Source organism: Bos indicus, chromosome 7 (assembly GCF_029378745.1).
Source record: "Bos indicus isolate NIAB-ARS_2022 breed Sahiwal x Tharparkar chromosome 7, NIAB-ARS_B.indTharparkar_mat_pri_1.0, whole genome shotgun sequence".
Lineage (NCBI taxonomy): Eukaryota > Metazoa > Chordata > Mammalia > Artiodactyla > Bovidae > Bos > Bos indicus.
Window position 1 is genome coordinate 58,298,642 of NC_091766.1, and position 15,683 is coordinate 58,314,324.

The window sequence follows — 15,683 nt, forward strand, 5'->3', positions numbered from 1 at the left end:
GAGATCACATGTGTAATCTCACCCTAGTGCTTGGCATACAATGTTACCATTACTAAAGTACCTTTTACTGGAGTATCTTTTAAAATACAATGGTGGAGAGCCCATTGTCTGTGCTCAGCACTGCAGGGGAATTCCTGATTTGCTTTTCTCAAGGCAGACTCTAGTCTAGCTGATGGATGGGTGGCCCTGGTCCTCATTCCATTGGCCCCAATACGTCTCCACGCAACACCCACTCCTTGTCATTTTGCACCAACCTGGCCAGCAAGGAGTTGATGTAGTCTGGAGTGGTCGGGTCAGGACTCAGAGGTGGGGATGTCACAAACGCAGCCGCCTTGGCCCAGTTCTTGCTCCAGTAATGGGTCCCATCCGTGCCCAGGCTGGCAGTGATGGGCTCACCAAAGACCACGTTTCCTGGAAGGGGAGGGTGAGAGGCAATAGGTTTGAATAATGTATGTGCTGCCCTGGGACAGGCTTAGATAATCATGGCCCCTACTTAGCATTCTCAAAGATGTTGCTCTGAAGTCAGGCAGGCGGGGTTCAAGTGCACATTCCCAGCTTTTCTAAGCCTTTGCTTTTCTATCTTCTAAATGGGAACAATTTTGTATTTGGTAGAAGCCACTAGTTGCAAGATGCAGCATGCATTCATGCTCAATGGCTCAGTCGTGTCCGACTCTTTGTGACCCCATGGACTGTAGCCCACCAGGCCCCTCTGTCAATGGGATTTTCCAGGCAAGAAAACTGGAATGGACTGCCATTTCCTTCTCCAGGGAAATCTTTCTGACCCAGGAATTGAACCCATGTCTCCTGCATTGGCAGGCAGATTCTTTACCATTGAGCCACCTGGGAAGCCCCACAAGATGCAGCATTTCTTTTCAAATTTTCAGATAAATTAAAATTTGAAGCAAAAGAAAAAATATATACATTAACTATAAGATTCATCCCCATTTCAGAAATGTGAAAATGTGGAATAAATCGGTCCTGGAATTGATGACATAAGACAATGTCTACTCCCCAGCTTTGTGAAAATGAAGGGTTTGGCATACACAGAGCGTCTGGCACTTGGGAGATACTATGGAAAAGTGATTTCTTTACGCCTCATACTCCTTTCCACTGTAGAGTCCAAAGCCCCATATGTGCCCACATCACTGGGAACTGCTAGATTCTGCTGCTGCATGGACACGCTTTGGCTCCACCAAGTAAAACCCATTCCCATGGATGACAGGCCTCATGATCTTTTTCCATCATGTTTGTTACTCCTTAACCTATGGCAACAAGGGAATTTGCTCAAAGACACCCAACAAGCTGGGACACAGCAAAGATGAGGCTGGCTTCTAGGACCCTGTTTTTGGAAATGTGGGGCTGAAATGCCCAAACTGGAAGACAGGAGGAAGGATATTGGAACACATACTGACCTAAGCTGAGCTTCTTAAAGAAGGGATGGTAATACAGAAGGCAAATGCCATCTCATAGAGGGTGGGTTGGTACCAAGTGTCTTTGTGCCAGATTCTTGGGCTAAAGATGCTGGTGCAGCCCTCAGCTTCTTTAAGTTTGGTCCTCTGTCTTCCACAGTCAGGTTCCCCACAAGATGGACATCTAAGAAGGCTCTATGGCCAAGACTACAGGTTTTGCCTTGCTTCAGCTCCAATCAAATGGTTTTGGTTGCCTGTATTGGGAAGAATTCTAAATATGCTCTGGTCTCACTAGAGAACACTCATGATTGACTTGCATTGTCTGCCACGTGCAAAATAAGGAAGCAACAGCAATGATTCCTACAAGATAGTCCTGCTCCTTGGGATGGTAGTGAGAAGGATCCACACAGGACCAATGAGAATTTCAAGGGCTTTCCAAAAATATTTACTGAACTAAAGCAACAAAGAAATGAAGAAATGAAAAGCAAGCACTCAAATACAATTATGAGAAATAAAAACTTAAATGTGGACGCCTCTCCCTTTGGACTGTCTTTAGACGGAAGACTAGAATAAGCACAGATTGTAATTTACTACAACTGGCTTTGGAGTCTACCTCTCCCAGCTGGGAGATTCTGGACGAGATGGGCTTCAATTTCCTCACTGGAAAAATGGCGACAACAAATGCCAAATTCTCAGGGTCCTTCGTGAGTTCTACATGACAATAGTAGTTCTCTCAGTGCAAGGCATAGCGTTGGCCCTCACTAAACTGAAATTCCTAATGTTGATTCTGAGCAGCCAGGCAGACATGCCACAGAGCACTTGGGGATTAAACACCCTAGGACTTAAACTTCTCTGGTCCAGAGGGAAGAATGAATCCCACCATACTCTGTCTTCTCGCTCTGAATGCTCCTGACTTTCCCTGAGGATGACAGTTCACGACATGTTTATTGGCTTCAATCTCAGCAGCCAGTCTTTCATCACTAAAGTGATGCCTTCCTTCCACCTTAGAGACCAAGCTGTACTAATTCTCCTTGCTAGAGTCATGATCCAAAAGGCTAAGGGTGGAAAATTTTTCTACCTGAAATTTAAAACAAGACTCAGCATACAATTGAAACACCCTGTCTTTGAAGCCCCCAGGTCATCCAAGAATGGGTCCCAGGCTGGATGTAGCCACCAGCAGAAGGCACAAGAGGGTGAGGATGGTAGATGGCCAGGGGGAGAGGTGTAGGGGTGTCCTCCGTGAACTTTTCTTTTCCTTTCTTTTTTTGGCTCCATGGCAGGTGGGATCTTAGTTCCCCAACCAGGGATAGAACTTATTCCCCCTGCATTGGAAGCACAGTAGTCCCCACTCCCAGGGATCCCTTCTCCTTTTTCCTTTTTTTCCCTTTTTGAAGGCTGGGTAAGGAGCACTGGACTGCTCTCCTGCTCTCCTGGTTCTGTCCCGATGACTCATACCCAGCGGAGCAGCCACGCCGTATCATATGGAGACACTTAGAAGCCAAGAGAGAACCAGCAGGCTTCCTGTGAGCAGGGTAAGGCAGGCGGTGACCCAGAATCAGGCAGCTAGAAAGGCTGTCAGGGCAATTAGGAAGCTTCCCCTCCCAGAAGAAAAGGGTCTCCTCTGCCGGAAGGCCGGGCAGCCACACACTCAGCCGCCAGTCAGCTGGGACTATTTTTATCCCCTCAGACACTCACATGTGGAGTTTCACAGGCCAGTTCTGAGTTTGGGAAATTAGTCACTCATGGTTAGTCTCCCGACCGGCACACGGCGGGCATGATCGTATAGCCGGGCCTAGGAAATCCTCCCTTGCATCTAAACACAAACCCCTACGGCTCCTAGGTCTCAACTCACTCTGTTCACTAGTGGGCCCATTAAGGTGCCACTGAGGACAACAGGGAGCAAGAAACCAGGCTTTGAAATGAAGATAAACTTGAGCTTGGCACAAGGTGAGCACAGGAAGCGAAGTTAGCCGCCATGGAGGAAGGAAGCAGACGTCAGAAGGTCTTGATTACAGAGCTTGGGGTCATGACAGCCATACCGTAGCTGGATATCCTATGCAGACCCATTCAACGCCTGCTCTGAAATAACCTGTGCTGACCTGCATGGCTCAGGGGGTGGGAACCCCTGCACTTCCTCCCCTCAACCCTGGCCAATTACACCATCTCAGGAGCAGATACCGGTTCAGAGATGAACCCACGCCCTAAGCCAAGGCAATGGCAGTCTTTCTGGGGACTTTGGCTTGAGCTGTTGGAAAAGACATTCTCCACTCCTTCATCATGCCCCCACCAACTGTGGAGGACAACAGCAGCTTTTAGCATTAATTCTTATCACTGTTCATACTGAAGATAAAGCCAAAAGAGAAGAAAGCAGAGTCCAGAAAGGTGTAAGAATGAAAGAGCCATAATAGTATTGTTTAAATCCCTTGATCCAGCCACGGCTAAAACACCTTCAGCCAAAAATTGTTTAAGTCCGTTTGGCTGGGATTCTGACTGCTGCACTCGATATAATCCTGACCAATATGTCCATTTATAAAGTTCAGATAATATGAACTGACAGTGAAAGATCACGGGGAGAAAAAAGATGTACCAACTCTCCAAAGAACAGATTCAAGCTGTATCATCTTGGGCAGACCACTTACCCTTCCTGAGCCTCAGTTTACTCATCTGCCAAGTAGAAGAAACCCAGAGATCCTGCCATCCACACAGGATGCAGAAAGGATCCAACAGACTAACAAGGATGAGGGGCTTCCCAGAGAGCAGGGCGATGAGCCAAACAGGCACTGCTGATACAGGACAGCTGGGAGGAAGGAGTCACACAGCTCTTTAGAGGTTCTGAGATCTCTGGAGCCCAAATCACCTTTTTTCCTGGCTTGCGAGATGAGGTCGGCTGCACTCTTGCTCATGACCTTCGTGATGTAGAGAGGACAGTTGGTTTGGCTAGCAATGGTGATGGCGCGGAACACAGCCTCAGCTTCCAGCTGCAAGAAACAATCCCTGGGAGTCAAAGGGAACAGGACTGTCTCCAAGCACCACCCCCGGCCTCCACAGACTGAGAATGCAGTGCCAAACAGAGGTTACAAGCCTTGAGGACCTGGAGCTCCACACCCTGGATCCAAACCTCAGATCTGTGGCTTCCAACTCTCCCTTCACCGGGCATCTCAGACCCCACCCCTCTCCTGGGAAGTGGAGATCAGGAGGGTGTGTAAGCAAGGGATTGTTAGGTGAGAGCAGTGCCTGGACAGAGTAGCCTCTTCTCTCCTCTCCCTGTGATTATCACAAGGGCCACACATAATGGAAGCCTTTGCTCCCCAATCTGCCCAGGACAGAATCCCTGGGCAAAACATAACCCCAACAGCAGTATGTATAAATAACCGGTGAAGGCTGCCTGTGTGCATGCTAAGCTGCTTCAGTCATGTCCAATTCTTTGCAACCCTATGGATTGTAGCCTGCCGGGCTCCTCTGTCCAAGGAATTCTCTCCAGGCAAGAATACTGGAGTGGGTTGCCATGCCCTCCTCCAGGGGATCTTCTCGACCCAGGGATCAAACCCACATCTCTTACATCTCCTGCATTGGCAGGTGGGTTCTTTACCACCAGCACCACCTGGGAAGCCCCCAGTGAAGGCTGCTGCTGCTGCTGCTAAGTCACTTCAGTCATGTCCGACTCTGTGCGACCCCAAAGACGGCAGCCCACCAGGCTCCGCCGTCCCTGGGATTCTGCAGGCAAGAACACTGGAGTGGTTGCCATTTCCTTCTCCAATGCATGAAAGTGAAAAGTGAAAGTGAAGTCGCTCAGTCCTGTCCGACTCGTAGCGACCCCATGGACTGCAGCCTACCAGGCTCCTCTGTCCATGGGATTTTCCAGGCAAGAGTACTGGAGTGGGGTGCCATCGCCTTCTCTGCCAGTGAAGGCTACTAGGTATTAAACCCTTTCCTGGATGGTCAGCAATGGGTCAGTTCTTGCAGGTGTTTCTTATACTAATCATCCCCAGGCTTCTCAACTCCAAGATTTCTTTTATTACTGATCTCCTCCAGCCCACCCTAATGTATAAGTCATGTTTTGAACATGCCAACCAACACAATTGACTGTAATAAGTACGAAATAATGAATCTTTACCCTGTTCTATTAACAAAGCAGGATCTTAGAGCTTGGCCTCTTCTCATGAGTTGGGTCCAAGTCCTGAGTCTGCCATTTAGAAGCTGGGTAACTTCAGGAATGTTACACAACCTCCCAAAGGCTCAGTTTCCTCCTCTGTGAAGTGGGGATAATAATAGGACCTGACATACAGAGCTACTGAGAGGACTAAAATAGTTCATCCTTGTAAGGCAATGAGCCCAATCCTGGAACAAGGCAAGTGTTCCCTGAAGACTGGCTATTTGGCTGTATGGCTGATGACAGCTTCTGACCAGAGGGAGAGAGCCTGCATTACTGCGAAAACCTGAATTAGTCCAATTCAGCCCAAGGCAGACATGCTGGCATTCTCCCTTTCAATCGGCAACAGTTTCTTTTTGGATAAATATGAAACTCTGGTTAGCCATGCAGCCCAACACTTTTTAAAATATCAAAATAGCTTGCAGATAGATGCCTAATGTTTTTATAATGCAAACCAGTCACTGCCCTTGGTGGGTGCAGCTTAGCAAACCGACTCTAAGCACTTGGCTGGTCCAGCTAGCCTCCTCCAGGCTGCTTTCTGTTCCATGTGGCAAGATCAAGATCCCAGAGCCCAGAGCACAAGTGACTGTGGCCACCTTCCTGAAGCATCCAGACATCACAGGAGCTATCTCTGAGCTTTGGCTTCAGCTCTCTGAACAGCATCACTCAAGATGCTCTCCAGGTGTGCTCCGAACTCAAGAGCGGATGCTCCTCACATGCCTAGGCCTCCTTCTTCATGCCTATGCTGACCACTCCAGGTCCCCCATGACCACGGCCCCAGCCTTTTTTGATCTCATTCGCCCCCCACCCACCCCCGCCACCCCAAGCACTGCAGGGTTTTCAGCACCTTGACAACACGACTATCTTTGGAAGGTTACATCACCCTCCAGCTTCACCCACAAGGGCTTCCAGGGTTGTGGAGATCTGTGGCTGAGAGGCTTTTTACTAAAAAGGAGACAGGAACAGGGAGGAACGGTGGGATGGGGAGGGGGGGGTTGGAAAAACAAACCAAGGAACAAAAATAGACTTTGCTCAGAAATCCCCTGGCTGCTGCTGTAGGACTCTGTCTTGCCAGCACCTCTCCACAGTGACCAGCATTTAAGAAAAGCTGCACAAACTGCTGATCACCCTGGCCTGCTCACACTGGGTGTTTTCCAGTCCTTTGAGCATGATGACCAATGGTTTTATCTCTCTTGAGCTTCTTTACATAAGAGTAATAGCCAGTACTCAGACTGGGGAAAGGACAACATTTATCTCTGTTACATGCAATGAGCGTAACACTAGCTACAAGCAAGTACCCCAGAGAAGGGACTTGGTATGCAGAAGACAGACTTTTCAGGAACACTTTGACCAAAGCCTTGATCACAAAATTACACATTATTTCAACCGACAACACAAACAGCATTAAAAACATGGAGTTTCTAGGGTGCTGATAATGTTCTGTTTCTCCAGCTGGGTGGTAGTTGTGTGACTGTGTGTGTTCAGTTTGGGAAAATCCATTGCACCTTTAGGTCAGGAATACTTTTCTCTATGTGTGCTACATTTTCTTTCTCTAAAAAGATCCTAACAGAGATGAACAATAGGAATATTGTGATTTTTGGTTGTGGTACCTTCTCCTATCTGTCTTAAAAAAATATTTTTTAATTGAAATAAAATTGCTTTATAATGTTGTGTGCATTTCTGCTGTACAACGTGAATCAGCCATAACTTTATATATATCCCCTCCTTCTCCTCCCCCCATCCCACCCCTCAAGGCCATCGCAGAATGCCAGGCTGGGCTCCCAGTGTTATACAGCAACTTCTCCCCAGCTATCTACTTTACACACGATGGTGTGCATACGTTGATGCTACATTTTCCATTTGCCCCACCCTCTCCTTCCCGCCGTGTCCACAAGTTCGTTCTCTACCTCTGCATCTCCATTCCTTCCCTGAAAATAGGTTCATCAATACCATTTTTCTAGAACCTGCATAGTAATATGTGATTAATATATGATATTTGTCTTTCTCTTTCTGACTTACTTCACTCTGTAGAACAGGCTCTAGAGTCATCCACCTCACTAGAACTCACTCAAATTCCTTCTTTTTTAATGACTGAGTAATATTCCATTGTATATATGTACCACTATTTCTTTATCCATCTCCTACCTGTTGCAGGATGCCAGGCTTGGAATGATAGAACAGGAAAGGGTTCACTTCACTGACACAGAGGGCCTGGAATTCCCTCCAGGTGCCAGGCTAGTCTCTGAAAGCCAATGTGCTCTCAGGCATACGGGCAGCCAGTTCCCAGCTCTGGGCCTGTGCCAGCCACTGAAGTTGCTGACAGCCCAGACATGTCCATCAGCCACTAGTAACCATTCATTCACTCTTCCGCTTTTAAGCAGTGATGCTAATCAGCATGCATCTTACATGTGGGAAACGTGTACCTGGATGTCCTTATCACCATATACAAATCAACAGGTATCATGCCTATGAAAAACCCACTCAGCCCACTATCAATATGGCTGATATTGTGCAGGTGCTGGGACTTCACAGAGTCCCAGTACCTTTCAAAAAAGTTTGTTCACACACCTTATGTGTGTGTGCTGAGGGAGGGGGAGCTAGATGCAAACATTACAATATAAAATGGGCAGCAGGACATTTAAAATGGCTAACACGGTCCTACCATACAGCACAGGGAACTCCACTCAATGCTGCATGGCAGCATGGACTGGGGGGAGTTTGGGGCAGAATGGATACATGTACATGTATGGCTGAGTCCCTTTCCTGCCATCTGATACTATCACAATGTTGTTAATCAGCTATACTCCAATATAAAATAAAGTTTTAAAAAAATTAAAATAAAACGGGCAGTAGGCCTTAAACCAGGCTGCTGTGATAACAGGAGTCTCCTGGAAGACGCTGCTAAAAAATAAAATAGAGCCTCCATTGCTCCTACTTCTCTCCCTCCCCCCACCAACCCCCCATGCTCCTGAAAATTACCTCCTCTGGTCTGCTCAGTACATGGCCTTCTGGGCCAGTTATCCCCATTTCCAACATCCGGGTTTGCTCCTAGAATGAGAAAAGAATAGAGAACAATTTTTATATGAGCTCAACTGAGGCCTGAAGCAGTAATGAAAAGGCAAAAAGATAGGACACTGAAGGATGAACTCCCCAGGTCAGTAGGTGCCCAATATGCTACTGGAGATCAGTGGAAAACTAACTCCAGAAAGAATAAAGAGACAGAGCCAAAGCAAAAACAATACCCAGTTGTGAATGTGACTGGTGATGGAAGTAAAGTCCGATGCTGTAAAGAGCAATATTGCATAGAAACCTAGAATGTTAGGTCCATGGATTAAGGCAATTTGGAAGTAGTCAAACAGGAGATGGCAAGAGTGAACATTGACATTTTAGGAATCAGCTAACTAAAATGGACTGGAATGGGCGAATTTAACTCAGATGACCATCATATCTACTTCTGTGGGCAAGAGTCCCTGAGAGGAAATGGAGTAGCCATCATAGTCAACAAGAGTCCAAAAGGCAGTACTTGGATGTGATCTCAAAAACAACAGAATGATCTCTGTTCATTCCCAAGGCAAACCATTCAATATCACAGTAGTTCAAGTCTATGCCCCGAACAGTAATGCTGAAGAAGCTGAAGTTGAACTGTTCTATGAAGACCAACAACACCTTCTAGAACTAACACCCAAAAAAGACTCCTTTTCATTATAGGGGATTGGAATGCAAAAGTAGGAAGTCAAGAATAACAGGCAAATTTGGCCTTGGGATTACAGAATGAAACAGGGCAAAGGCTAACAGAGTTCTGCCAAAAGAACACACTGGTCATAGCACACACCCTCTTCCAACAACACAAGAGGAGACTTTACACATGGACATCACCAGATGGTCAACACTGAAATCAGATTGATTATATTCTTTGCAGCCAAAGATGGAGAAGCTCTATACAGCCAGCTAAAACAAGACTGGGAGCTGACTGTGGCCCAGATCATGAACTCCTTATTGCCACATTCAGACTTAAATTGAAGAAAGTAGGGAAAACCACTAGACCATTCCAATATGACTTAATCAAATCCCTTATGATTACACAGTGGAAGTCAGAAATAGATTCAACGGATTAGCTCTAATAGAGTGCCTGATGAACTATGGACGGAGGTTCGTGACATTGTACAGGAGGCAGTGATCAAGACCATCTCCAAGAAATAAGAAATGCAAAAAGGCAAAATGGTTGTCTGAAGAGTCCTTACAAGCATTTGTGAAAAGAAAAGAAGCAAAAGGCAAAGGAGAAAAAGAAAGATAAACCCATTTGAATGCAGAGTTCCAAAGAATAGCAAGGAGAGATAAGAAAGCCTTCCTCAGGGATCAATGCAAAGAAACAGAGGAAAACAATAGAATGGGAAAGACTAGAGATCTCTTCAAGAAAATTAGAGATACCAAGGGAATATTTCATGTGAAGATGAGCACAATAAAGGGCAGAAATGGTATGGACCTAAAAGAAGCAGAAGATATTAAGAAGAGATGGCAGGAATACATGGAAGAACTATACAAAAAAGATCTTCATGACCCAGATAACCACGATGATGTGATTACTCACCTAAAACCAGACATCCTTGAGTGAGAAGTCAAGTGGGCCTTAGGAAGCATCACTACTAACAAAGCTAGTGGAGGTGATGGAATCCCAGTAGAGCTATTTCAAATCTTAAAAGAGGATGCTGTGAAAGTGCTGCACTCAATATGCCAGCATATTTGGAAAACTCAGCAATGGCCACAGGACTGCAGAAGGTCAGTTTTCATTCCAATCCCAAAGAAAGGCAATGCCAAAGAATGCTCGAACTACTGCAGAATTGCATTTATCTCACATGCTAGCAAAGGAATGCTCAAAATTCTCCAAGTCAGGCTTCAACAGTACGTGACCGTGAACTTCCAGATGTTCAAGCTGGATTTAGAAAAGGCAGAGGAACCAGAGATCAAACTGCCGACATCTGTTGGATCATTGAAAAAGCAAGACAGTTCCAGAAAAACATCTATTTCTGCTTTATTGACTGTGCCAAAGCCTTTGACTATGTGGACCACAACAAACTGTGGAAAAATTCTGAAAGAGATGGGGATACCAGACCACCTGACCTGCCTCTTGAGAAATCTGTATGCAGGTCAGGAAGCAATAGTTAGAACTGGACATGGAACAACAGACTGGTTCAAAATAGGAAAAGGAGTATGTCAAGGCTGTATATTGTCACCCTGCTTATTTAACTTATATGCAGAGTACATCAGGAGAAATGATGGACTGGATGAAGCACAAGCTGGAATCAAGATTGCTGGGAGAAATATCAATAACCTCAGATACGTAGATGACACCACACTTACGGGAGGAAGCGAAGAACTAAAGAGCCTCTTCATGAGAGTGAAAGGAGAGAAAAAGTAGAGTTAAAACTCAACAGTCAGAAAACTAAGATCATGGCATCTGGTCCCATCCACCACACTTACGGGAGGAAGCGAAGAACTAAAGAGCCTCTTCATGAGAGTGAAAGGAGAGAAAAAGTAGAGTTAAAACTCAACAGTCAGAAAACTAAGATCATGGCATCTGGTCCCATCACTTCATGGCAAATAGATGGGGGAAACAATGGAAACAGCAACAGACTTTATTTTGGGAAGCTCCAAAATCACTGCAGATGGTGACTGCAGCCATGAAATTAAAAGACGCTTACTCCTTGGAAGAAAAGCTATGACCAACCTAGAAAGCATATTAAAAAGCAGAGACATTACTTTGCCAACAAAGGTCCATCTAGTCAAAGCTGTGGTTTTTCCAGTAGTCATGTATGGATGTGAGAGTTGAACTATAAAGAAAGCTGAGTGCTTAAGAATTGATGCCTTTGAACTGTAGTGTTGGAGAAGACTCTTGAGAGTCCTTTGGATTATAAGGAAATCAAACCGGTCTATCCTAAAGGAAATCAGTCCTGAATATTCACTGGAAGGACTGATGCTGAAGCTGAAACTGTAATACTCTGGCCACATGATGGGAAGAATTGCCTCACTGGAAAAGACCCTGATGCTGGGAAAGATGGAAGATGGGAGGCAAAGGGAACAACGAAGGATGAGATGGTTGGATGGCATCACCAACTCAATGGACATGAGTGTAAGCAAGCTCTGGGAGCTGGTGATGGACAGGGAATGCTGGTGCGCTGCAGTCCATGGGGTCACAAAGAGTCGGACACAACTGAGCGACTGAACTGAACTGAGGCTTGAAAAAGTGATGCTGGAATAGTCTAACCTAAAGATGGTCCACCCACCGCCTGAGCTGCTTTTGTAAAAGTGCAGACGTCTGCTCTACCCAGGCCTCCCCAATCAGAATATACAAGGTGGAATCTAAGATTCTGCATTTGAATAAGCCCCTCAGACTCTCATGCTTCAAATGGATGGTTAGAATAAGCAGATTCAGCATTTAACCAGACAAAATAATGCCTCTAAGTACAGCATTACCTGACTTAGCCTTTTGGGCAAATTCTATTTAACTAGGGTGTGGATCTCTCTACCCCTTGTCACTGATGGCTAAATTCCTCAGACTTGGCTGGCTTTCTGGAAGAAGCAGATGGCTAGGTTAATTGGAGCTGGCACCAGTCCTCCGCAGCAGAGCTGCATTTTTGCAGACATTCATGGTCAAGCACGGAGGCCAGTTCCTAGGAACCTCGTGCTGGTGACAAAGGAGATAAAGGAAGGAGTGAGCTGAACAAGGCTGTATCTCATCCAGAAACTATGAGATGCTTAGAAAGGAAGGGATTCCTTCTCACTGGAAAAGAACACTTTTTGTTTTTTTTACGTTTTTATTCACTTAAATATTTTAGGAAGTTGGAGGAAGTAAGATGCATTTACTATAAGCAACCAAGAGAAGTAAAATGGTCACTGCTTCCAGCTCTACAGAATTTGACAAAAGGTCAGAGGCTGACACTGCCAGCAGAGCACCTCCACTTTTCATTCTTCCTTCCCATCAAAGCTTGGACTGAATACAATTTCTTCTTCCCAACTCTGGTGGGTTTTGACTCTGAACTGTTTCGTGAAGCCACGCAAGGGATGAGATGCTCAACTAAGGATCTTCTGTCTCACACAACACCCTCACTCCTACCTTGTCCAAAAGTGTTAGGACAATGCACGGGATGAAACGTACTCGAGCAATGGTCTCTGAGCACTCCCATCACCAAGCCAATTTTTCCAGGATACACTTGACCGACTTCTACCTGGACCTCCCCACTCAGGATCTCTGGAGCTCAGAGAATCCCAGAGATCATTCTTTGAGCTCCACAGTTGATTCTAGAGCACTCTTCTCATTGGGATGACCTATTCCCAAAACCATGGGGTCCCTACAGCCTGATGGTTAAGAATAGCCTGTAAAGGCCCATGGATGCCACCTAATGTGAGTGGGGGAAGTGTGGGCTCTTTGAGGTACTGATCACTGCTATAATTACATCCCAGTTTCGGCTGCTCCATGAAGAAAGGGACCCTGTCTTTTTCACCTTCCCTCTCCAAGGCTTGGCACATAGTAGGCATTCAGTAGGTATTTGTTGGATGATTGGCTAAAGATGCTATTGAAACTTTTGAAAATGTCTCTTATTGGTACGCATAGGAAATATTTCTTCTCGCTCATTAGTCACTTTGCATAAAGTGCAGCAAGAAGCTCTGAGCACAGCAGCTGCCTCCATTTAAACAAGGTGATAAAATCTTTCATCTCGAGCTGAATTTAATAAACACACATGAGAAACTCATTCCAATGGGGGAAAAAAATGCCCTTATTCTTTTCCTGAGGAGAACAGATCTGCCCAAGGTGGGGGAAGGGTGTGGGTGGAGAACACCAGAGCCACTTCTGTGCTCAGAAGCCACAAAGAAAGCTGGAAAGGGGCTGAGAGTTGGAGCTCGTCTGCCTCCACAGAGTCAAGCATGAAGAAGCAGGGAGTCTGGCTGCGAGGGAATCTGGAGGGAAGGCTGGGGCATCTGGCCGCTCCCCTGAAACCTTGGAGGATGGGGAGGAGAGAAGTGACAGGCCCAACACCTCTGGGATGCCTCCCACGGGAGCAAGGCATTTGGAGCCTCCTTGGAAAGTGACTTCATTATCTGGGTGTGTGGGGGGCATGGGAGAAGGCTGTCAGGGGCCCAACTAATTAGCCTCGTTGGTCATAAAGGAGTGGAAACTGCATGCTGAGCTCACCTCCTCCCCTGGAGAGACAACACTGAGTCTGAAAGCCTGACAGCTGCAGCCTGCACAGCTCAGGTGCTGGTCTCTTCAGGAGCCTGCAACTGGATGGGTGGAGGGGCGCCTTCTCTCCATCTCTGGGTAGAGATGCCCACAGAGGCATACCCTCTGAGAGGCTAAGACTAAGTTCTCTCAGTTACTAGCTGTGGTCCCTGGGCCGGTGACCTCACCCTTCAGAGCCTCAGTGTTCTCATCTATAGAAGCAGGGGGAGGCTGGTGCCATCTTGAAAGGGTTGGGTGAAGACCTGGATGGGAACACACAAGAGCCCTGACCAGGACCCGACACACAGCAGTGAGTGCTGTCCAATGGGACCTGTGGCAGAAGCTGAGATGAGGGTGGGTCTCAGTGTGCCCCCACACCCCTCCTGACCACGTTTGCCACGTCCTGGACAACCTCTACAGCATAGCCCGAGCACTCAAGAATGCTGGCCTGCCTCTGTGCTGACTCCCTCTAGAGCCTAGTGCCTGGCACAGAGTACTCGGGAACACTCTCAGGAAGAATGAATAAAGCACTCTTGCTGTTAATGTTATCAAATGGACTGAGAGAGCTGGCACTCCTTGCTGGCCGCCTCCTCCCAGCGGAAGCCAACCCTGAACACTTCTGAGATAAACAGAACCCTGGCGAAGATACATCTGTGCATTGAGCCCATTAAGCACCCCAGGAGATGGAGACAGAAGTGCTTTCTACTTCCTTACAAACAATCAGTTTGGGCCTTGGGGTCTTGCTTTCATCACTCTTTCCTCGGGTTGCTCAATATGATTTCTAGGAAACCAGTGGGACATCTGATCCCCACAAGACACGAATTCTTCATTATCTAAGGCCAAGAGTTACGCAGTCCTGGATCAGATTTCCGGCTTCTGAGAAACGCTGTCTTAAGAGTTTTTCTTTAGGACAGAGCATGTCATGTAGCTTGGACTCACTTTCAAAACAGAATAAGTGATGCTCTCTCACCAAACAGCCCAATGTGAGAACCTCCTCTGCCAGAAGTCTGCCCTGGTTCCAGAACACTTTATTAACATCTTCGATTGATACTTCCTCCCTTGCTTGTCTATTTGCTGTCATACTTCCTCCTCCTAGACTGTGAGGTCCTTGAGGGCAGGTTCTGTTTTTAGCACAGTGCTTAGGAGGGTTTAGAGCTTGAGAGCTCCGGCAACACTGAAGAAATGAGAAAATAAATGGGAGGTAGATGCTTTCCTGAGGAGCCGCGCCTTGTTACCTGGGCAATGATGTCCCCGTTCTCAGCGTGCACCTGGGCGATGGCCCCCAGCTCTCCCAGACACGTGAAGATCTCATACAGCTGAAACAGAAATGAGGCTTTGTCACCTTCACAGGACACCACGCTTTTAGTTAACCGTGTGCACAGGCCCGTGACTAGAGCGGGAGCTAAAATAAATGGGGTTGGGACCTCCCTGGTGGTCCAGTGGGTAAGCCTCCACACTCCCGATGAAGAGGACCTGACTTCCATCCCCGGTCAGGGAACTAGATCCCACATGCCACAGCTAAGAGCCAGTGCAGCCAAAATAAGTAAATAATTAAAATAATAAAATAAATGGGATCAACTAAAGGAAATAAGTGACCGGGGTAGACATACAGACTAACGGCAGACACACAGACTAAAACATGCATCACCAAAGAGACCAAAGAGGAGAGCTAGTCCAAAGGAACTTTAGGAAACTGTCTATGGAAGGAAAACCTGTCATGTCTCCTAGGCAGACAGGGAGAACACCTAACAAAGTGATACTAACCCCACTGTCTCATGCACACACTTTAAATGGAATTATTTCCCACTAAGTTCAGATAGTGCTTCAGAATCCTTCTTAACACTCTCTACAGGCACTGCAGCCAGCCAGAAGCGAACTCAAAAGCTGAAATCTCTATCTCTTAGCCTCT

General features: G+C 46.6%; 1 protein-coding gene across 3 annotated transcripts in view; it reads right to left on the reverse strand.

Annotated features, from left to right (window-relative positions):
* The window catches only part of DPYSL3 (dihydropyrimidinase like 3), a 115,642-nt gene that overhangs the window by 12,414 nt on the left and 87,545 nt on the right, over nucleotides 1-15,683 (reverse strand). For all 3 annotated transcript variants that reach the window (XM_070793772.1, XM_070793773.1, XM_070793774.1), the window contains exons 6-9: nucleotides 15,010-15,090; nucleotides 8,539-8,607; nucleotides 4,267-4,387; nucleotides 255-411 (exon numbers count right to left, since the gene is read on the reverse strand). In XM_070793772.1, the coding sequence (XP_070649873.1) occupies nucleotides 255-411; nucleotides 4,267-4,387; nucleotides 8,539-8,607; nucleotides 15,010-15,090 (428 nt within the window). The remainder of the gene's footprint in view (nucleotides 1-254; nucleotides 412-4,266; nucleotides 4,388-8,538; nucleotides 8,608-15,009; nucleotides 15,091-15,683) is intronic.